General features: G+C 41.8%; 1 protein-coding gene across 1 annotated transcript in view; it reads right to left on the bottom strand.

Moving 5' to 3' along the window:
• CTSF (cathepsin F) overlaps positions 1 to 23,436 on the bottom strand; it is a 429,275-nt gene that overhangs the window by 224,559 nt on the left and 181,280 nt on the right. Inside the window, exons 4-5 of the mRNA XM_086938552.1 lie at positions 8,719 to 8,795; positions 3,652 to 3,727 (exon numbers count right to left, since the gene is read on the bottom strand). Coding sequence (XP_086794678.1) covers positions 3,652 to 3,727; positions 8,719 to 8,795 — 153 coding nt within the window. The remainder of the gene's footprint in view (positions 1 to 3,651; positions 3,728 to 8,718; positions 8,796 to 23,436) is intronic.

Genomic DNA, 23,436 nt, shown 5'->3' with positions numbered 1-23,436 from the left:
CATTTGCAAGATACTTATCCAAGTGCTCATTTAAATGGTGGTCTTCTTTTTCTGTTAGCGCGTAAACTCGACTGCAAGGCAAGTTTGAACCCGGTTCCAGATCTATCTTGCAGTCATACACTCGATGTGGGGGCAACTGCTCAGCTTCCACTTCATTAAACACGTCTTGAAACTCACTGTATTCTTCAGGGACTTCTATGGTATTTATTACGCACATGGAAAGCCCAATGGAACATAGAGATAAGGCTGGATTAGCTTCCCAAGATTTCTCCACGGAGTCAAAACAATTCTCATGGCAATTCTTCGAGTTCATTGCTATAGTTCTGGAACTCCAGTCGATTGTAGGATTGTGTTCTGTAACCCACGGAAGACCCAGAATTAATTGAAATTGTGGCGCTTCTATTAGGTTAAACTGAATTCTTTCCTGATGGCCTTCACCTGAGATCAATTGAATTACCTCCGTGTGACTTACAATTGATCCAGACGAAAGGTTGGTTCCATCCACCGCTCGGACGGGCTCACTCTTACTCTTCTTGATAGCTTGAATGCCTACCTTAGTCGCAAACCTTAAATCACAAAAGTTCCCTGTGGCTCCGGAATCGATCATTACCGATACCTCTGTCAGAATGGTCTCCCTGAATCTCGCTTCCATGGACAGGTTTAAATGTGGAGCCGCTGATTGTAGCGTGTTCGTTACTCGGTGTTCTTTTGGAGTTATTTCTTGATTCGCATCCACCTGGTCAACTCCTCCCACAGGTGGTGCCATTAGTTTTCCTTCAGCTTATAGGTGTTCCTGGGCTTTTTTGGACAATTTCTAACTAAATGCCCCCCGGACCCACAGTACATGCACAAATTACCAGCTCTTCTCTTGTCCTTCTCTTCCTTAGTTAGAGGACCTCTGATTGTTCCAATCTGCATTGGTTCAGTTCCTTGTTGGGTCTCTGCACTTCTTGTGCCCTCTGATCGAACCCCGTCAAACCTTGGAGTAATGGTTCTAAAATCTTTCTTCTTCTCTCCTCTTCTTTCTCCCTGACGAAAGTCTATCTCCAAAACTAAGTCTATTAGTGCCGAAATCTCTGTGGGTCGATTCGGAATTTGGGCCAAAGTATCTTTTAGTTCATCTCTCAAACCACAATAAAACACCGCAGCTCTCTTACTTTCCGGCCAATCAGTCTCGACCACCAGCTTGTTGAACTGGGCAAGGTACGCTAATAGATCTCGATTCCCTTGCCGCAAGTCGAGTAGTTCATTATCCACCACCTGAGATATCCGCCGTCTATCAAAAATCCGAAGGAATTCTTGCTTGAATTCTTAAAAGTTCCTGAGCAGAGGGTCATCCCGGGAGACTAAGGGCATTGACCACGAAGCTGCGTCTCCACTTAGAAACGAGAGTATGAAAGCTACCTTGGACTGCGCATCTGGGAAAATCGAAGGGCGGCACATAAAGTGCAAGGAGCACTGTGAAAGAAATATTTGCGCCTTCTGGGGATCCCTGTTAAGCCTTTTGGGTGCCGCTAGTGGAATGACAGGGGATAAGGAATGAATTACTTGGGTGGTTGATCTATTGGAGGCTTCTAATACTGGATTCATTGCTTCCCTTTCTAGACTACTGGATGACCTAAGTCTTTGTGCTAATTCTGCAGTTTCCTTTCTGGCACTGACTACTTCTTGCCTAAGGTTTCGATTTTCTTCTCTGACTGCTCCTAGTTCTTTTTGTATTGCATCTAGAATTGTCCCTAGGGATTGTACATCAATTCCTTCCGCCATCTCTGTTCAGGTGCGAAGGCAACGTGGGCACTTCACTCTGTCAGAACTTAAACTTATACTCTATCAAGGCTTACCAGTCTTGCACGGGAACAGAGATGCTAGGTCCCTAATCCCACTTGGCAATGTTCTCAGGTCTTACTTAGAACCTCCAATCATTACCTCGGGGACGGGGGAATTGGATAAAATAACAAACTAAGAAGAGACTGGTCCGGAATGGTTTCTTCTGTCAGCTATCGGCGTACTTCGACTATTCTTTCCGTGGAACCTGAAAAATTATACAACATTACTATTTATATATCTACTCTAATCTACTCTAGTGTTTCTCTACTAAATATATCTCACACACCCTAGTTCTCCTGGACCTTGCTTCTCTTCTGCTTTAAATGAGATTCTGTGTTCCTCGCCCGTTAGTTGTTACTAATAGAAGAAAACAATCATTAGTTCCACCAGTCTAACCTATTCTAGTTTGTCTTAATAGTTTTAAAGTAAGTGCACTTACTTCACTAACTGAGGAGTACTTCCTTATAGAGGGTTCTATTAATTCCTTCAGTTCCTTGTGCTGCTGACTTTTTAATGTGTATATTAGACTGACCCTGTCTTTTCTTTTACAGGCCTTTTCTGTGTTCTCAGCTTCTGTTCTGGTGAGTTTTTAACTATTTACAAGCAGTTCCTTAAGTACAGACTCAGCGATGTTAATTAATTCTTTTTTTCTTTTATATTTTCACAGGTTCTCCTGTTGTCACAAACTCTGTTCTGGTAAGTATTAACCTTTTACATGTTGCGTTATTTTTTCATTCAGGTCTCTTAACTTTTAAGAAACGAATTCTGCCCCTCTTCCTCTTCAAGTTCTGTAAACAACTCGACAAGTGGCCTAGAAAGTCTCTCCAAATAATTCGCTACGCAATGACAGTTTTACTTAGCTCTGGGCTCTGCCGTTCGTCTTTCAGCTCCACGAACTTGAACTTCATAACCTTCTTCACAAGGACGAACGAAGGCTCATTTTCATCTCCAGACTTCCTGCTCTCGAAATAACTTGCGTAGAACAATGATGCCGAGTTATGCTGTAGTTTTCTTTTCCTCTGCTCTCCGGATGCTTAACTCAGTGGAAATAGTTCAACCCTTAAATAAACTAGAAATTCTGCGGACTTGCGCTAAGACTATAACGACCTCTGTCACTGAATACCTCAGTGAAGTGCGTTGTCACAGAGGAACTCACGCTGCTCACCTACTCTCCTGCAGCTGTGACCTCGTAGACTAGAACGCTCACCTCTAGTCCTACTTTGGTGGCCACCTCGGGAGCCATCTTGTGTCTCCAGTGACGGACCAGTTCAGTCCACGTGCTCCATTTAGGGAACTCCTGCTCCCTAGTCAGGGAATTCACTCCGCAAATTCTATCGCCTGGTTTTGCGGTTCTGACATATTCTCGCACTAATGTCTACAGCTCACTGATTTATTTACTTGATTATTACCATCTATATCTCCATCAATAAATCATCCTCATGTTTTCTACACCTCGGCATTTCATGGACTTATTTACATCATAACAATCACCTTCAATAATTTGGCTACTAAATCAATGAGAAAGTGAAGGGCAGCCCTATCTAAGAAAGCTGTCTCAGTTCAACTCTTCTGCTATATTTCACAGTTGGGAGGGAAAAGGCACAGCTCTTGACCAAGAGTGAATGTTTTGGTGCCCTGTGGTGAGTCAATAGCCTGTGTTACTCAATATAGTTGAGTAGGGAAAAGGGATTCAGCCCACCCTGTCCACAGGGACACTTGGCCCATCTGAAGCTTACATACATTTACTGCATTTGAACATTGGCCACATGCCTAAGGCTAATGCTCTCTTGACTGGCTCAGTATACGTGTCCAGGTAAGACTCACCATTGTTATCTCTATAAATCTTCTTGTATGTAGTCATGAAGTCCTTAAAGAGCGACACTGTCTGAAGGTAATCATTCTGGGGAGAAAAAAAGAGAGTAATAGATTTAATCTTCAACCATCCAAAAGGAAAGACTGTTTTATCCTTTTATTTTTGAGTGTATTTTTGCTTGCCAGATCTTTGTCTCATTTTCGGCGATTTTCAGTCACCTGGACCCAGGTAGCACACAGATTTACCAGCAACAAATTAGATCTTACTTTGATTGCTTTGGAAGAGCATAATGTAACAGAGGTGTCTAAGTTAAAAAACCCAGACTGATCTTTCTCTAAAAGGGAAAGGTTGGGTTTGAATCGCAGATTTGTTAATTTATAAATCGCCTAGTTCGAACCCAGACGGACATGTGGTACCTTGGAATGATTTAGATGATAGCCGTGCACAGCTCAGTGGTAATCTTTGGGTTAAAGGCGTGAATCGTGCTCCTTCGTCTACTCCCTGCTTTGGAGTATGTGCTATGAACTGAGGAAAGCACTAGCACTGACCAGTACTAGTGTCACAAAGGGCACTGATTTTTAGTGTGCTGAATTCACCAGCAAATTTTAATCAATAAAGTTTTCCAAACTTGAAGTTGATTTTCATTGCAGTATTTTATTCATACTTATGAAGATATATTCATGAAGGTATTCGATAGTTTATACTTGATATTCAATTCCTTTTACAACAATCCATATGTTCCCAACAATCCATATGTTCCAATGCATTTCGGCCCACTGGCCTTCATCTGGGAAATCTATGAAACAAGGAGTGGTATCTGTCACTAATAATACTTCAACATAAACAATGTTTAAATCTCTACATCTTTGTCACATATTATCCGGCATCATCAAGTTGATATTCATACTTTGCTACATTCGACAATTAAAGCAACCCTTTAAATTTACGCGTTCAGATTTGTTGTCCGATGTTAAAGCCATATGCACACGTGTTTTATCTGCTGTTAACTGGAACCTGGTAACGTTGCAATTTAATCTCGCAGTCAACTTGGCTAGCGTCGCGCATTAACTACCAAACATTCGTAAGCGCTTTAAAGCAATGTTCGAGGTTCTAATGCTGAAAAAGGGTTCAAGTTGCCTCGAGTGGGCTACGGGCATTAAACGTAGCGCGGTAACGTTACTATTTCAACTTACAGACAGGTTAAGTAGCGTAGCGCATTAGCTAACAAGCGTTCGTAAGCGCTTTAAACAAATATTCGCGGTGCCAATGTTAAATGAATGCAGGCTGCTTCGGGTGGGCTACAAGCATTTGAACGTAGTTCCTTCTTACCGAATATGCAGGAAACTGAGTTCTATCAGCGCTGTAAGCGGGACGGTCTCAGCGCGGTGCAAGTTGGCGTGTGACGCGTGTGGGCTGTGCTACGATGTTTTAAAGGCGCGCATGTGTCAGTTAAAGGGCCAGTGTCTATATGTATGTCTCATGCAAAACAATACTAAAGCTTCATGACGAGGATAATAGTTACAATATATCATACCATGGAGACAGTGTGTCATAGTGTACAATTAGCATAATCATAACAGACTTATAAATAACAACTAAATTCAGTTCTTTCATTTATCCCCTGAGGGCGCAGAGTTTGTAAGTGGAATATCCAGTGATTTTCACGTTTCAGTAAAGTCTTTCTGTTATCTCTCTCTTCATTTTTTTCCACAATTTCCAATATGCATGCTCTGATTTGGTTAATCTGATGATTTTGTTCAATGAAATGGTTGGCAACCGCTAATTTAGACACTTTTGTTCTTATATTACTTTTGTGTTCAGTCAATCTTGTTTTTAGTTTACGTTCAGTTTGTCCCACGTAGGCTTTTCCGCATGGGCATTTTAGCATGTAAATGATGTTTTTTGTGTCGCAGGTACCGTTAACCTGTAGCTTAATCTTGTTGCCCCGCATGGGGTGAGTGATGGTGTTACCCTCCATGATGTTATTGCAATTACTGCAGTTTCTGCAAGGGATGGTACCTTTAAAGGTTGTTAAAGGTTTTGCGAGAGTGGGTTTCTTTATAATTTCACCGAGATTTTTAGCTCTAGTGAATGCAAATGTGGTGATAAGTTTGAAACTACCTTATACACCAAGATGACTGATCGCAATAATCTACTTGCCTACCAAAGTTTCCACCCTACCCCTCTCAAACAACACTTACCATATTCACAATTACTCCGTGTACAAAGGATTGTCTCAGACCCGAAGGAATCCAAGACACAAGCACTAATCATGATTAACAAATTTAAGAAACGAGGATACCCAAATGAGGTGTTACAGGATGCCCACAAAAGAGCCACAGCAAAGAACAGGCACATGTTACTCTCTTCCCAAATAAGTAAAAAAACAACCAAAATCACATGCGTGAGTAAATATTCTACAATTACTCCACAATTCAAGAAAATTATCAAAAGACATTGGTGCTTGCTCAAAACGGAACTGGACTTCAACAACATTTTTCAGGATGAACCCACATTTGCATTCACTAGAGCTAAAAATCTCGGTGAAATTATAAAGAAACCCACTCTCACAAAACCTTTAACAACCTTTAAAGGTACCATCCCCTGCAGAAACTGGAGTAATTGCAATAACATCATGGAGGGTAACACCATCACTCACCCCATGCGGGGCAACAAGATTAAGCTACAGGTTAACGGTACCTGCGACACAAAAAACATCATTTACATGCTAAAATGCCCATGCGGAAAAGCCTACGTGGGACAAACTGAACGTAAACTAAAAACAAGATTGGCTGAACACAAAAGTAATATAAGAACAAAAGTGTCTAAATCAGCGGTTGCCAACCATTTCATGGAACAAAATCATCAGATTAACCAAATCAGAGCATGCATATTGGAAATTGTGGAAAAAAATGAAGAGAGAGATAACAGAAAGACTTTACTGAAACGTGAAAATCACTGGATATTCCACTTACAAACTCTGCGCCCTCAGGGGATAAATGAAAGAACTGAATTTAGTTGTTATTTATAAGTCTGTTATGATTATGCTAATTGTACACTATGACACACTGTCTCCATGGTATGATATATTGTAACTATTATCCTCGTCATGAAGCTTTAGTATTGTTTTGCATGAGACATACATATAGACACTGGCCCTTTAACTGACACATGCGCGCCTTTAAAACATCGTAGCACAGCCCATACGCGTCACATGCCAACTTGCACCGCGCTGAGAGCGTCCCGCTTACAGCGCTGATAGAACTCAGTTTCCTGCATATTCGGTAAGAAGGAACTATGTTCAAATGCTTGTAGCCCACCCGAAGCAGCCTGCATTCATTTAACATTGGCACCGCGAATATTTGTTTAAAGCGCTTACGAACGCTTGTTAGCTAATGTGCTACGCTACTTAACCTGTCTGTAAGTTGAAATAGTAACGTTACCGCGCTACGTTTAATGCCCGTAGCCCACTCGAGGCAACTTGAACCCTTTTTCAGCATTAGAACCTCGAACATTGCTTTAAAGCGCTTACGAATGTTTGGTAGTTAATGCGCGACGCTAGCCAATTTGACTGCGAGATTAAATTGCAACGTTACCAGGTTCCAGTTAACAGCAGATAAAACACGTGTGCATATGGCTTTAACATCGGACAACAAATCTGAACGCGCAAATTTAAAGGGTTGCTTTAATTGTCGAATGTAGCAAAGTATGAATATCAACTTGATGATGCCAGATAATATGTGACAAAGATGTAGTGATTTAAACATTGTTTATGTTGAAGTATTATTAGTGACAGATACCACTCCTTGTTTCATAGATTTCCCAGATGAAGGCCAGTGGGCCGAAATGCATTGGAACATATGGATTGTTGGGAACATATGGATTGTTGTAAAAGGAATTGAATATCAAGTATAAACTATCGAATACCTTCATGAATATATCTTCATAAGTATGAATAAAATACTGCAATGAAAAGCAACTTCAAGTTTGGAAAACTTTATTGATTAAAATTTGCTGGTGAATTCAGCACACTAAAAATCAGTGCCCTTTGTGACACTAGTACTGGTCAGTGCTAGTGCTTTCCTCAGTACTTTGGAATGAGCAATACATGCTAGTCAGACTTACTAAACATGATGGGAGGTATTTAGGTAGTTTGTGAAACCACTGACATCAGTCGGAGTAGCAATCCAACTCATCATGTTTTTGCCCACCATACCATTCCAGATTAGACCCATCCATATGCACATGAGACTTGGCCCTACTCCGGTAGGAACAGTTAAGCCCGAAGTGCAAGCCATGTCCTCAGCAAACCGGACCGCAAGCAACCCAGGGCCAGTTTTGGCTTAGTTGGCATCTGTATAAGACAACTGCAACCAGGCGTGGAATTCCTTCTCGGAGAGGCAAGTTTTAAGATGGCTCCCTGAAAAATGAGGACCTGATCCTGACCAAGTATCAAAAAATTGGCTTCAAACTGCACACCTGTTAGTTTGTAACGAGCGTCAGTCCCAAATTAGTGGGTGTCTGATTTGCCCCTGATTTTGCATGTGGTACCTTAAAAAAGGGAATCAAATGCCAATGACACATTAGCCCTCATTTCAACATACACAAACATTGCAGCAATTTGCACAATGCTTCCCCAGTTGCAAATCGCAGTAGCAAAGATGTAATTTGCACATCCAGCATAATCCCATTTTGTGTGCAAATCAAAGATTACTCCCAAAACAGGATCATCCATTAAAAGATCTCCTCTGGCCCACTTGTGTATTGCATCGTATTGTCATGTCCTCCTACTAATCAAACCCTTTTTTTGCACAAAAAAATGAATTCTAACTCTCCAACGTAACTGCAGTTATTCTTGGATACTGATCTCTGGTACTATGTGAGTACCTCGGGTAAAAGGGCTTGCAGGTCATTGATAAATGACAATAAAATACTATTTAAGGAATTATAGATTATTGTTCCTCTGTAAGAAGTTTAAAATAGATAACAGACCACTAATTATCTGGTCCAATAAGACGCTACATCTAGTTTATAATTTTCTGAATCATTTGTCATAACATGCAGTATTTGATAAACACCTGGGTAGGTTTGTAGAAGTTAGCAGCTGTCTCCTGGTCCTTTGTCTCTTTCTCAGACCCTGAGCTCTTCGATGAACCTATTGAGAAAATAGCAGCTCAAATTAGAGTTCTGAGAGTACAATGCTTCATTTCATTCTTTTTCAATTAATATTTTGTTTTTTACAAAAAAAGTTTTACAAGTTTAATTACTGTTTAATAAGCATAAAATTGTCTTGAATAATCATTACATGCAATAAAAAGTGAGCTATCCTCCCAATTTTAATGTTCACTAACCACTTTTAGACCCACATTCCTGTGTCTAATTCTATCATTTACTGTCACTCTCTACCACTCGCGTTTGTCGTAACTCTTTTCAATGCAGCTACATTTTTCATCTCTTTTACGCAATCCTCTATTTTAAGCCTCCTAATCAGTTTCCAGCTACTCCCCTAAACACTCAGTGTCAGGTTACAAATATTGCTAGATCAGTCAGCCAGAATGTGCCCTGACCTATGCAAGTGGGATATAATCAAACCTGCCTTGGAAGCACTACTTGGGATATCAATCGAAGCCAGGATTAAATTCAAAGTTCTCTGCACTCCACAAAGACTACTAGGAAAAAGTCCCAAAACATGCAAGAACCCCCCCCCCCCCCCCAGCCAAAATCCTTTGCTCATCATTTCATAAATTGAGCATTTAACCTTCCCTGAAGCTGAGGTTGAGCTCTGGGAGTACAAGGTCCAAGACTGAAATGCCCTCAACCCCTCACCGAGATTCAAATCCAATCGCAAGCACCTGAGGTAACTCCCGAAAACGGAAGACTTTAGTCTCACTTATTAAATGGAACATTTACAAAAGTCTTCTGGAACCTTAGGGGCTGCAATAGCAGAAAATCAGGCACAGGCACCTTCCTGACCTGATATCGGGCTTTCCCCCCACCAACATAAATTTTGCTTCATATTGAACATTGCTCCTATGCTTTTTGTCCTCTTAAGTAAACACATGGTTCTAGGTAGCACATTCTAAAGCTTCTAAATAAATACAGCGCTTCAGAAAGCGCTCCTGCCAGTTCTACATGCTGCAAATTACATTATTGAAGACAATGGAGTGGCTCCAGGCTTATAACAGCTGGTATAGGCCCGCAGCTCCAATACTCCAATGATTGTCTTTCTGTTTCTCTCTTTTTAATTTAGAACATTCTACCCTTAGGGGGTGGGATGTTCTAACAGCCTTGTAGCCCTTCTGCCTCGGCGTATACCTGTTGTTAAAGGCACTCACCCCCGTTATAGACCCTCACCTGTGGCTCGGGCATATAACACAAGTTCAGGGCCATTAACAACTGAAATAGCCCTCAACAGTGAGTTATAAGGCTATATTCGCAGTCATGGTTTTTTTGTAGTGCATCATCCGACAATTCTTCAATTTATGGCGAGTGCACACTTTTCTTTATCTATCTCTGCTGCTTATGTAACCTGCAACGATGCAATTATTTTTTGGTGTAGTGCAATCTTGGTAGCACAGTAATCAAGAACGTCCTGATTATATGATCTACCGTATCACTACTCTGGTGTAACCGTCTGCTATAGTAACCATATAGGAGGCAGAAATAACCATCACCTATAGATAGGTAATACAACAAAAATGAGGACACACATGAGGGAACTCTGTTGTCGATACTACACACAGAGTCACAGTAAATATCGGAGGAGAACCCGTTACATAATTATTATTCAAAAGAAACAGTTATAACTTTAAACACATCAAGAATTTATTAAAAATGTATTAAAAAGCAAGGCATAGCCCTGTACATAGTACAATAATAACACAATTTACACTTCACTAAAAATATTACACTACATCATATACAATACAATTTATTTGTTGAAAAAACCAAAAGTCGACGCAGCGTTTCGGTGCTTGAATGGATATGGCACCTTCTTCAGGACGGTTTTTCTATATAACACAAATACATGAAATTACCACTATATATTAGAACAGGTTCTCTACTACTCCTCACAAATGCACTCATTACTAATCCATTTAAAAAGGCATAAAGGGACATTCTAGCCAAACAGATTGACAATGAACATCAGTTGGTCTTTATTCTTAAATTGGAGGGCCAACTTTATACGCACTGATTGCATATGAAACATAAATATGACAAAAGCACATACCTCTAATCCCTAAGGATTAGTCTCAATCTTTGTTAAAAAACAGGAAAGACCAAGCTGCTATGATACTTTGCGCTGTAGTCTGGTGTCTGTAATCACTCTTTAGGACATCCCCCTGTATTGTGGAAAGAGCATTCATGGTTGTAAAACTTAACCAATACTCTTATTCTTAAATGTCCAACTAGGGTTATATATCCCATTGTAGTCATACCTGTGTATTGGGGTTTTTCAGTAAAAATAAGATGAAGCTGTACCGCGGCTGACCACCATGTCTGTGGTTCGTGCTGCTTCAAAGGAGATAAGGCTAGGTAGACAGAAATACATGGTATGTCTTAAATCAATTGATAGAATAAGGAAAGCCCCAAAACCCGTCTTTTTAGAGAGTAAAAAAAATTTAACTTCTATTATGACCTCTACCTTAGTTTGGATACAGGTGTGCCCTCCAATTGTGGGGTCTTGCTGCGTTATAGAATCAAACTGCAGTTTTTTAAAAATATTAATGGTCGGCCAGTTCTTTACTTTAGCACTGGGTCCAGAGATCTAAAAACATAAATGTTGGTTGTAATTCATTTAACCCATTTCTTTACCTGCTTATTGGCATCTAATTATTACTACCGCCTTATATTTATGATATTCGTAGATTTAGGCAGTCATTCTAACTATAGTTGAATAACACGCATATGGTGGGTCTATGGTTCTAACATCCCTCCTGTTTCTCTTAATTTGTAGAATTGCCGTCAAATATAAAAATATATGAGCCTGCCTTGTCGTTTTATGAGCAACGAAAACAGTCGAAAATTGGTGTACCAATTCTAAATTCCAAAGCTACTCCCATCGTCTGTTCGTCTAGGGCGATTAGAGTGTTATCTTCGTCGGGCCAAATATCAATACCTTAGAGTTGGTTCCGATCACTCTACTTCAACTACTTTACGAAGTAATGGTAAACACATTTTCAGATTTCCCCCGAAATACGGGCATAAATATATAAGAGTATCAAAGGTTCCCCATGCGTGTCCTATTCGATCTATTATATCGCCTCTACCACACAACATCCACCCGAACCACCGCCTAAAATACCTGGCAATTGGTGAAAATGGCCTCCTCGTCATTCCTCCTCGGCACAGCTTCCGCACTACGGATGTTGTTTGCCGAGGGCATGTTTTTATCTTACGGCGTAGAGGTCAGGGGTCAATTGCCGAAAGTTTTAAATAACTTAATCTACTATACCCTTTTATATATGAATAAGCAATCGTTGTATTATCTAACCAAAACTAAGAAACGCGCTTTCATGTAGATACGATTTTTTTTAAACTTAGGGGCCCATTATGATCGCGGACGGACTTGAGTCCGTCCGCGACCATAGAGGATGAGGGAACCTCCGCATGGCCTGCGGAGTTCCCTCCTGTCCAATTAGTATCATCCTCTATTTTTACCATTGCTACGGGTGCGTCAATTTTTTTCTTGTTTTAATATAACAAGAAAAATAAGTAAGGAGGAATACAACAGTATGAAAAACATAGAGCTCCTAATTGTCACTATATTTGTGATGATGGGGCCATGGTGTTTATATCCCATATATACTGTGGGTAAATCACTATTTTCGCATTTTTTCCATATAATTATGTCTATCGGCCGACATCTGTAGTATTAACAGGTGACAACTTTAGGACCAGTTGCACATATATAAAACGTTTCCAGTGATGTACACCTACTAGAAGATATTTGTCTATCACCAGATACCTCATTATCTGATCTTCCGTAGACAACAAAAGAAATCATAATAGATATAAGGGAGGAACTCATGTAATTAGGGTTCAGTTTATCTACTTGTGGCCAATCTGTTTTGGATTAGGGATTATGGTAAATAACCTAGTAATAATAAAAAAAAATATAGTGACAAGGGTAATCAAATATTCCCGCTACACATAGGCCATAGTTATAGAAGTTTGTTAATATTTAGCGCATTTGCCACTGTAAGATGGCCGACACTGTTTACGACCATGTGATCGCCATGCATATGAATTATGGCCTAATATAACCGAAGAATGGGTATATAGTATATTTTTGTCACGACTGTAGCCACATAGAGCACTACAACTCCCAGAATGCCTGATGTAGTCCCTTGTCTCTGTCCTTGCCTGCTGAAGTCCGTTTTCTATATACTGTCTTTCCGCGCTCGCAATGGTGCTTGTCACCTGAGTATCCTTGTATCGTGGATTGAGCCTTGGATCTGTGTTTATCGTGGAGAGTGTTTTTCTGATGCGGAAACCTTGTTCCGCGCTCGTGTTACAGTTTGTTTTGGAGCACACTGGGATCAGTGGAGAGCAGCGTCGGGGAGCCGCGCTGAGAGCTGGAGAGAGACAGGAGCCGCGCTGAGAGCGGGAGAGAGCAGCGTCGGGGAGCCGCGCTGAGAGCTGGAGAGAGACAGGAGCCGTGCTGTCAGGAACCGCGCTGGAAGTAAGGAACGCGGTACACGGACATCAGCTGCTGAGCTGTGGGGTGAGCTGAGGTTCCAGTGGAGCCTTGATTAGTCATTAGTTGCCTCAGCAGTTTGACAATTGAACAGGAACTAGCAGTTGCTAGTTAGAAGAGTGTTATTGAATCTCTTCCTCTTATGTTTTGCGCAAAACCTTTTTGGACGTTCTTTTTGTGGCAAAGGTACCTTGCTGAACATTTTGTGAATTCACAGTGAGCTGTTGAGTGGCTCGGATTCCGGACTCTGTGACCTTGTGTTTATTTGAACATTCCTTTTTTGAAACTGCTTTGGATCCATGTGATCTGATTGGTGTTATTCACCGGCTGGTGACTTTACTGAAGTGGACTGTAGAAGTCGTGTACTACTTACCTGATATAAGGATTCTGGGCAAATCCTTTTTTCTTTTCTTTTCTTTATTTTTACCATTTTGCCTTCTTTTCTGTTGAGTGGAGTGGAAGCCTCATCGAGTAAGTGCCCCTTCCTACTATCACATACACAATAAGACCGGGAGTGGGAGGGCTAAAGGTAACTGTCTTGCTCTTGTATTCCTCTGCAGGTCCTTATTTACAACCTCTACGTTTGGCGTTTTTTCTGCTGTCAAGTCCGGTAGATGGTTTCTGGCTGCCACAACTTTATATTTTATTTATCCATTTTTTCCCCTTCCCGGGGTGGGGTCCTATATGCGAGTGCACATTTGCATTCGACTGTAGTACCGTATCCAGGGAGGAAGGAAGTTTGCTTCGACCTCGCTCCTGCTGTACCGGATATCCAGGTTAGTCAATCTGGCTGATCGTGACAGAGTGACAAGCCCACGTTGGATTACAGCCTGAGCGATGGAGACTGAGAATATTCTAGCTTCTATGTTAGAGACCCTTAACGCTCTACGGGTGGAAGTAAATGCCGTTAGAGGGGAAAACCAGGACCTTAGAAAGGAGATGGGTACCCTACGTCAGGAGGTAGCAGGAATGGCACGTACCAGTCCTACAGGTTCAAGAGGAGCCCATTACATTAAAGAAGCTACTTTCCAACCTCCGACACACACTCAAAACCCCACTATCCAGGGAGCAGGGCAAGGGTCTCCCACTATTCAAGTAGTGCAACCGATTCAGCTGCCTCTTGCGCCTCCAGAAAGGTTTATGGGGGACCCTAAGAAATTCGGTACCTTCCTGGGTCAGTGTAGGTTACATTTTTTATGTAAGCCAACGGTATTCCCTGATGACCACTCAAAAACAGCCTTTATGTTGTCCTATTTGGGGGGTAACGCAGCTAGTTGGTCGTTCCCGCTCATTGAAAAGAAGGATCCCGTATTAGACGACTTTGAGGGGTTTTGTGACGAGATGCGTAAACTGTTTGATCGTAAGGCACATATGCTGACCTTAGATAGGGAACTGATTACCCTAAAACAAGGATCGCAAGACTTGCTGTCCTATATTACCACTTTTAACCGTCTTGTTGTTGAAACTGATTGGCCAACCTCAAAGAGAATCTCCTTGTTCTATCAAGGGTTGCGAGGTGAATTAAAGGATGTGTTGGCGCAGGTAGTCACATTGCCTCCCACCTGCGAAGAATTAATTGACCTCACAGTGCAGCTTGACCATCGATTACAAGAACGCAGAGGCGACAAACATCGGTATGATTTTCGGTTCCCCATTGTAAAACCAAAGGCCGTTGCAGAAAGCGCTACAACCTCCGATACCTCTGAACCCATGCAAATCGGAGGTGTAAGAGGACCATTATCTCCAGATGACCGTAATCGAAGACGCAATCTCAAACTCTGCATGTACTGTGGGAAATCTGGACACTTCATTAGAGAATGCAGAGCAAAGACTAAAAGTGCCCGTTCTCTTTCCGTGGTGGAACATCCCCTCAATGTGGCGGGAAACGAGAATGCTCAAGCGAGTCCCAGAACCCTTGCTTGAGCTTAGACACCGAATCAGAGGTCTACCATGCCATCGCCAATACGATGCAACCAGCCGTACCCCACATGAATGTCTGTGTTACAATCCAATGGCCAGGGGGTCAACCTGTGATGGTACATGCCATGTTGGACAGTGGAGCAACAGGAAACTTCATCGATCTGCAATACGCCAAAAGACTTGGAATTCCTTGTATCCAAAAAGAGACCCCTGAAGCTGTGAAGGCCGTGGATGGGTCTGATTTAACTTCCGGGCCAGTGTGTTATCATACACGTCAGTTGGTGATGCAAGTGGGACAAAACCATCATGAATATATATCATTTGATTTAATTGATGCCCCGCAGTTCAAACTAATTTTGGGAATGCCCTGGTTGACTTTGCATGATCCTGTTGTCAAGTGGGCTGATCGGACTATCACCTTGAGTTCTGCGTACTGCAAGGATCATTGTTCCCTCCCTTGTATCCATGAGATCATCCACGTAGAATCTCCAGCAAGCACTCTGGCAGGAGTAGGAATACCTCTTGAGGTGAATGCCATCTCGTATCTTCCTGAGGTGTATAGCCAATACCGTGACGTCTTCGATGAAAAAGAAGCCAGCAAACTACCCCCTCATCGGGATTATGATTGTGTGATCGAGCTAGAGCCTGGGGCCAACATTCCATGTAGCAGAATATATGCTCTCACAGAATCAGAAAATGTTTACCTTCAAGAGTACCTGAAGAAACTCTTAGCCTCAGGTTTCATACGTCCCTCCACTTCTCCAGCATCATCTCCTCTGTTTTTTATCCCTAAAAAGGAAGGGGGTTTGCGAACCTGTATCGACTACAGAGCCATCAATAGAGTAACCAGGAAGAACAGATATCCTCTTCCTTTAATACCGGTGCTATTGGATCAGCTAAAGGATGCGACGATATTCACTAAACTCGATTTACGGGGGGCATACCATTTAGTGCGGGTTCGTCGCGGAGACGAATGGAAGACTGCTTTCCGCACTAAATACGGGCTCTACGAATATCAAGTGATGCCCTTTGGCCTGTGCAATGCCCCGGCGGCTTTTCAATACTTCATGGATGAGGTGCTGAGGGGATTATTGGATGTATCCTGCATAGTTTACATTGACGACATCCTTATCTACTCCGCCACACAGGAGGAACACGTTAAGCATGTAATGGAAGTACTGGAAAGGCTCCAAAGGCATGAACTATACGCCAAACTAGAGAAATGCTTGTTCCATGCCACCGAGGTAGAATTCCTCGGGTACATCATCGGCCCTAAGGGATTACAAATGGATCATAAAAAGATTCAAGCCATCACCCAATGGGAGTCACCAGGGAGTGTAAAAGCATTGCAGAGCTTCATCGGTTTTGCCAACTTTTATCGACGTTTTATACAAGGATTCTCCATGATTATCCAGCCGTTAACTCACCTTTTGAAGAAAGGAGCTATGTTCAAGTGGACGGAGGCTGCTGAGCAGGCTTTCCAAACCCTGAAGAAGTGTTTCATTACGGCACCCATCTTACGCCATCCAGATGCCAGTCAACCTTTCGTATTAGAAACTGATGCATCGCATTTTGCTATCGGAGGTGTGTTATCCCAGCGGAATCCAGATACCGGCCAGCTGCACCCAGTGGCATATTTCTCCAGAAAATTGTCTGCTAGTGAGGTGAATTATAGCATAACTGATAAGGAGTTATTGGCTATCAAGCGAGCGTGCGAAGAATGGAGACATCATTTGTTGGGGGCAAGATATACCGTGGAGATCTTTACAGACCATAGAAACCTTCTTTTCCTGAAGAGTGCAAAGGCTTTAACACCTCGTCAATTGCGGTGGTCGTTATTTTTCTCCGATTTTGATTTCGTAATCAAGTATCGTCCGGGCACACAAAATGGCAAAGCAGATGCCTTATCCAGACCGGAATCAGTACTCAAGAATCAGCCTACTGTGATGGAAGATCCCCCCTTCCTTCTTCACAGAGCATCTTTCCATCAAACAGTAGCGGCAGTAGTTGGTCCTGCAGACTTCTTGAAACTAGTAAAAGACAAAAGCAGCCTTGTAGATTCACAAGCCTGGGTAAGCAAGGAGCCTCTGCAACGGCAGACGAAAGATGGACTTCTCTTTAGAAACAATCAGTTGTTCCTACCGGACCATGAAGTACAGGAGTTAGTCCTTCAATGGACACATGACTCATCCTTGAGTGGGCATCCAGGTATCCTCAAGACTTTCCAGTCCACCTCCCGGTATTTTTGGTGGGAAACCATGAGAAAAGACATTGATGAATATGTTACTAAGTGTCCCATATGTATCCAGGCTAAAGCTCAACATCAAAGAAGTACTGGATTGTTGCGTCCTATCCCTGTTCCTCCCTATCCATGGCATACAGTTTCTATGGACTTTATAGTGGAGATGCCTATCAGTTTCGGCAACAACACCATTCTAGTAGTGGTTGACCACCTCACCAAAATGGGTCATTTTATTGCTTTGCCCAAATTGCCCACCTCTGGTGAATTAGCTATAGTTTTTCTGCAGAATGTTGTGCGGTTGCATGGGCTTCCTTCTGTTCTAATAACGGATAGAGGCACTCAGTTCACTTCAAAGTTTTGGAAAGCGCTATGTGAAGTGATGAAAATAGATGCCAGACTATCCACAAGTTACCATCCACAGACGGATGGTAAAACAGAAAGACTGAATCAAACATTAGAGCAGTATTTGAGGTGCTTTACATTACAACAGGAGGAAGAGTGGAGGACGTTGTTGTGGATGGCTGAGTTCGCCTATAATAACACCACTCACTCATCATTAGGGTGTTCTCCTTTCTTTTGTCTCACTGGATATCACCCCAATTCCTTGCCGTTTGACCAGTTATGCCCTTCTTCTCATCCTTCCATACAACAACATCATGCCCATCTTCAATCTGTTTTGAAATCAGCCAAAGAACAATTAGAGGCAGCCAGAAACCGTGACAAACTGCAGACAGACAGAAAGCGAACCCCAGAACCTTGTTATGTAGTGGGAGACAAGGTATGGTTAAGTACGAAACACTTGAGAGTGAAAGGCAACACACGTTTACAACCTAAGTTTGTGGGTCCTTATCCTATCGTGGCTGTGATTAATCCAGTAGCCATGAAATTAAAGCTTCCTTCTTCCTGGCACATACATCCCGTATTCCATGTGTCCTTGCTGAAACCCTATATCCAAGGGACAAGAGCTGTAGCGAAACCCCAGCCAGTTAGGGTGGAAGGGGATGTGGAATATGAAGTTAAGGCTGTGCTGGATTCTAGAAGGGTGAGGGGGGCCTTGCAGTATCTGATTGATTGGAAGGGGTATGGTCCTGAGGAGCGTTCTTGGGAACCTCTTGGTAACTTACACTGTCCTGGGTTGTTACGGCGGTTTCACGCTACGTTCCCATCGAAGCCTGGTGGACCGCCGAGACGTCGGTCATTGAGAGGGGGTTCTGTCACGACTGTAGCCACATAGAGCACTACAACTCCCAGAATGCCTGATGTAGTCCCTTGTCTCTGTCCTTGCCTGCTGAAGTCCGTTTTCTATATACTGTCTTTCCGCGCTCGCAATGGTGCTTGTCACCTGAGTATCCTTGTATCGTGGATTGAGCCTTGGATCTGTGTTTATCGTGGAGAGTGTTTTTCTGATGCGGAAACCTTGTTCCGCGCTCGTGTTACAGTTTGTTTTGGAGCACACTGGGATCAGTGGAGAGCAGCGTCGGGGAGCCGCGCTGAGAGCTGGAGAGAGACAGGAGCCGCGCTGAGAGCGGGAGAGAGCAGCGTCGGGGAGCCGCGCTGAGAGCTGGAGAGAGACAGGAGCCGTGCTGTCAGGAACCGCGCTGGAAGTAAGGAACGCGGTACACGGACATCAGCTGCTGAGCTGTGGGGTGAGCTGAGGTTCCAGTGGAGCCTTGATTAGTCATTAGTTGCCTCAGCAGTTTGACAATTGAACAGGAACTAGCAGTTGCTAGTTAGAAGAGTGTTATTGAATCTCTTCCTCTTATGTTTTGCGCAAAACCTTTTTGGACGTTCTTTTTGTGGCAAAGGTACCTTGCTGAACATTTTGTGAATTCACAGTGAGCTGTTGAGTGGCTCGGATTCCGGACTCTGTGACCTTGTGTTTATTTGAACATTCCTTTTTTGAAACTGCTTTGGATCCATGTGATCTGATTGGTGTTATTCACCGGCTGGTGACTTTACTGAAGTGGACTGTAGAAGTCGTGTACTTCTTACCTGATATAAGGATTCTGGGCAAATCCTTTTTTCTTTTCTTTTCTTTATTTTTACCATTTTGCCTTCTTTTCTGTTGAGTGGAGTGGAAGCCTCATCGAGTAAGTGCCCCTTCCTACTATCACATACACAATAAGACCGGGAGTGGGAGGGCTAAAGGTAACTGTCTTGCTCTTGTATTCCTCTGCAGGTCCTTATTTACAACCTCTACGTTTGGCGTTTTTTCTGCTGTCAAGTCCGGTAGATGGTTTCTGGCTGCCACAACTTTATATTTTATTTATCCATTTTTTCCCCTTCCCGGGGTGGGGTCCTATATGCGAGTGCACATTTGCATTCAACTGTAGTACCGTATCCAGGGAGGAAGGAAGTTTGCTTCGACCTCGCTCCTGCTGTACCGGATATCCAGGTTAGTCAATCTGGCTGATCGTGACAATTTTACATCTAGCCCATAGACCACGTTATGACACGAACACATCACTGTAAGATGGCCGACACAATTATCACTACGTGATCGGGCTGCACATAACAAGAACATTAAGTTTTAAAAAAATCATATCTACATGAAAGCGCATTTTTTTAGTTTTGGTTAGATAATACAACGATTGCTTATTCATATATAAAAGGTTATCAGTTATTTAAAACTTTCGGCAATTGACCCCTGACCTCTACGTCGTAAGATAAAAACATGCCCTCAGCAAACAACATCCGTAGTGCGGAAGCTGTGCCAAGGAGGAACGACAAGGAGGCCGTTTTCACCAATTGCCAGGTATTTTAGGCGGTGGTTCGGGTGGATGTCGTGTGGTAGAGGAGATATACTAGATCGAATAGGAGACGCATGGGGAACCTTTGATACTCTTATATATTTATGCCCGTATTCCGGGGAAATCTGAAAATGGGTTTACCATTACTTCGTAAAGTAGTTGAAGTAGAGTGATTGGGACCAACTCTAAGGTGTGATATTTGGCCGGACGAAGATACACTCTAATAGCCCTAGACGAACAGACGATGGGAGTAGCTTTGGAATTTAGAACTGGTACACCAATTTTCAACTGTTTTTGTTGCTCATAAAACGACAAGGCAGGCTCATATAATTTTATATTTGACTGCAATTCTACAAATTAAGAGAAACGGGAGGGATGTTAGTATCATAGACCCGCCATATGCGTGTTATGCAACAATACTTAGAATGACTGCCTAAATCTATGAATATCATAAATATAAGGCAGTAGTAATAATTAGATGCCAATAAGCAGGTAAAGAGATGGGTTAAATGAATTACAGATTTCAAAAGAGAGGGTACCCCACTGTCACCAGGGAACAGGGCACAAAGACAACAAGTCAGAGGGAAATCCCTGGAGTGCGCTCGTTTACTTAATATATCTATACCATTGCAGTTACACTAGAACATTTAAATAGCAGGCTACTATATTTCACTGTGCTATGGGGTGAAATTTAGTAATAATTTCCACAGAAAAATGAAATTCGTTAACAATCTATTTTTAATAAAAAAAAATTCTTACAATAAAAGAGGCACAATATTTAAAATTTCAAAGAAATATTCCTTGAAAAGTAAAAATACATAGAATCAATTTCTCATATGCACAATTGGACAATACAGTAATTAAAAATACAGAGCAAAGGAATACATATATAACACATTTGCAATTCATAAACAGTAAAAAGTTTTACAAAAACAACCTATAAAGCAATAAACCCCTATTATGACTGTGGCTCCTGGATATTCTCACCACTGTTAATTTCTATATCCAACAGCCTAGAATTGCATTGACTACCGTACACAACCGTGACAGAAATGTATGTACATCCAGTGTGTACTAGGCTTCACTTGGATTCTTTCATTAAGAAATGCGTCGACGCGTTTCGGTGCAATACATTTAATTCTGTGGCACCTTCCTCAGGACTTCTTGATAGGGGTTTCCTGTGTCAAGAAGATTTCGAATTTTGATTTCTCTTTACATAGAGGGTGTTCTCACCACTAATAAATCTGATAAGGGATCCAGTCAGGGCCTGTGCAGCGTGTCGTTTGATATCAAATGTCTGCAGTCTCTGGCTGTTGTGGCCTTTTTATCTTCGATAACACTCCTCGTATAGGATTTTCTTTTTCGGTTTATTCGATCTGTTTGCTTTTTAAGTACATGTATCTTAGAGTATTATAAAACCCTCTTTGAACGGGCATAGAATGTCTGGGAACCTCACGGGAACTGGATATGTTCTCCGTGTTTTTGGCGCCGCGTCTCTGCCTCGTTCGAATCGCTCTCCGAGGCAGAGACGCGGCGCCAAAAACACGGAGAACATATCCAGTTCCCGTGAGGTTCCCAGACATTCTATGCCCGTTCAAAGAGGGTTTTTTAATACTCTAAGATACATGTACTTAAAAAGCAAACAGATCGAATAAACCGAAAAAGAAAATCCTATACGAGGAGTGTTATCGAAGATAAAAAGGCCACAACAGCCAGAGACTGCAGACATTTGATATCAAACGACACGCTGCACAGGCCCTGACTGGATCCCTTATCAGATTTATTAGTGGTGAGAACACCCTCTATGTAAAGAGAAATCAAAATTCGAAATCTTCTTGACACAGGAAACCCCTATCAAGAAGTCCTGAGGAAGGTGCCACAGAATTAAATGTATTGCACCGAAACGCGTCGACGCATTTCTTAATGAAAGAATCCAAGTGAAGCCTAGTACACACTGGATGTACATACATTTCTGTCACAGTTGTGTACGGTAGTCAATGCAATTCTAGGCTGTTGGATATAGAAATTAACAGTGGTGAGAATATCCAGGAGCCACAGTCATAATAGGGGTTTATTGCTTTATAGGTTGTTTTTGTAAAACTTTTTACTGTTTATGAATTGCAAATGTGTTATATATGTATTCCTTTGCTCTGTATTTTTAATTACTGTATTGTCCAATTGTGCATATGAGAAATTGATTCTATGTATTTTTACTTTTCAAGGAATATTTCTTTGAAATTTTAAATATTGTGCCTCTTTTATTGTAAGAATTTTTTTATTAAAAATAGATTGTTAACGAATTTCATTTTTCTGTGGAAATTATTACTAAATTTCACCCCATAGCACAGTGAAATATAGTAGCCTGCTATTTAAATGTTCTAGTGTAACTGCAATGGTATAGATATATTAAGTAAACGAGCGCACTCCAGGGATTTCCCTCTGACTTGTTAAATGAATTACAACCTACATTTATGTTTTTAGATCTCTGGACCCAGTGCTAAAGTAAAGAACTGTCCGGCCATTAATATTTTAAAGAAAACTGCAGTTTGATTCTATTACGCAGCCAGATCCCACAATTGGAGGGCACACCTGTATCCAAACTAAGGTAGAGGTCATAATAGAAGTTACATTTTTTTTACTTTCTAAAAAGACGGGTTTTGGGGCTTTCCTTATTCTATCAATTGATTTAAGACATACCATGTATTTCTGTCTACCTAGCCTTGTCTCCTTTGAAGCAGCACGAACCACAGACATGGTGGTCAGCCTCGGTACAGCTTCATCTTATTTTTACTGAAAAACCCCAATACACAGGTATGACTACAATGGGATATATAGCCCTAGTTGGACATTTAAGAATAAGAGTATTGGTTAAGTTTTACAACCATGAATGCTCTTTCCACAATACAGAGGGATGTCCTAAAGAGTGATTACAGACACCAGACTACAGCGCAAATTATCATAGCAGCTTGGTCTTTCATATTTTTTAACAAAGATTGTGACTAATCCTTAGGGATAAGAGGTATGTGCTTTTGTCATATTTATGTTTCATATGCAATCAGTGCGTATAAAGTTGGCCCTCCAATTTAAGAAGAAAGACCAACTGATGTTCATTGTCAATCTGTTTGGCTAAAATGTCTCTTTATGCCTTTTTAAATGGATTAGTAATGAGTGTGCTTTTGTGAGG

This window comes from Lissotriton vulgaris, chromosome 9 (genome assembly GCF_964263255.1).
Source record: "Lissotriton vulgaris chromosome 9, aLisVul1.2, whole genome shotgun sequence".
Taxonomy (NCBI): Eukaryota; Metazoa; Chordata; class Amphibia; order Caudata; family Salamandridae; genus Lissotriton; species Lissotriton vulgaris.
Note: the sequence above shows the minus strand (reverse complement) of the source record. Positions and strands in the feature narration are given on the sequence as shown.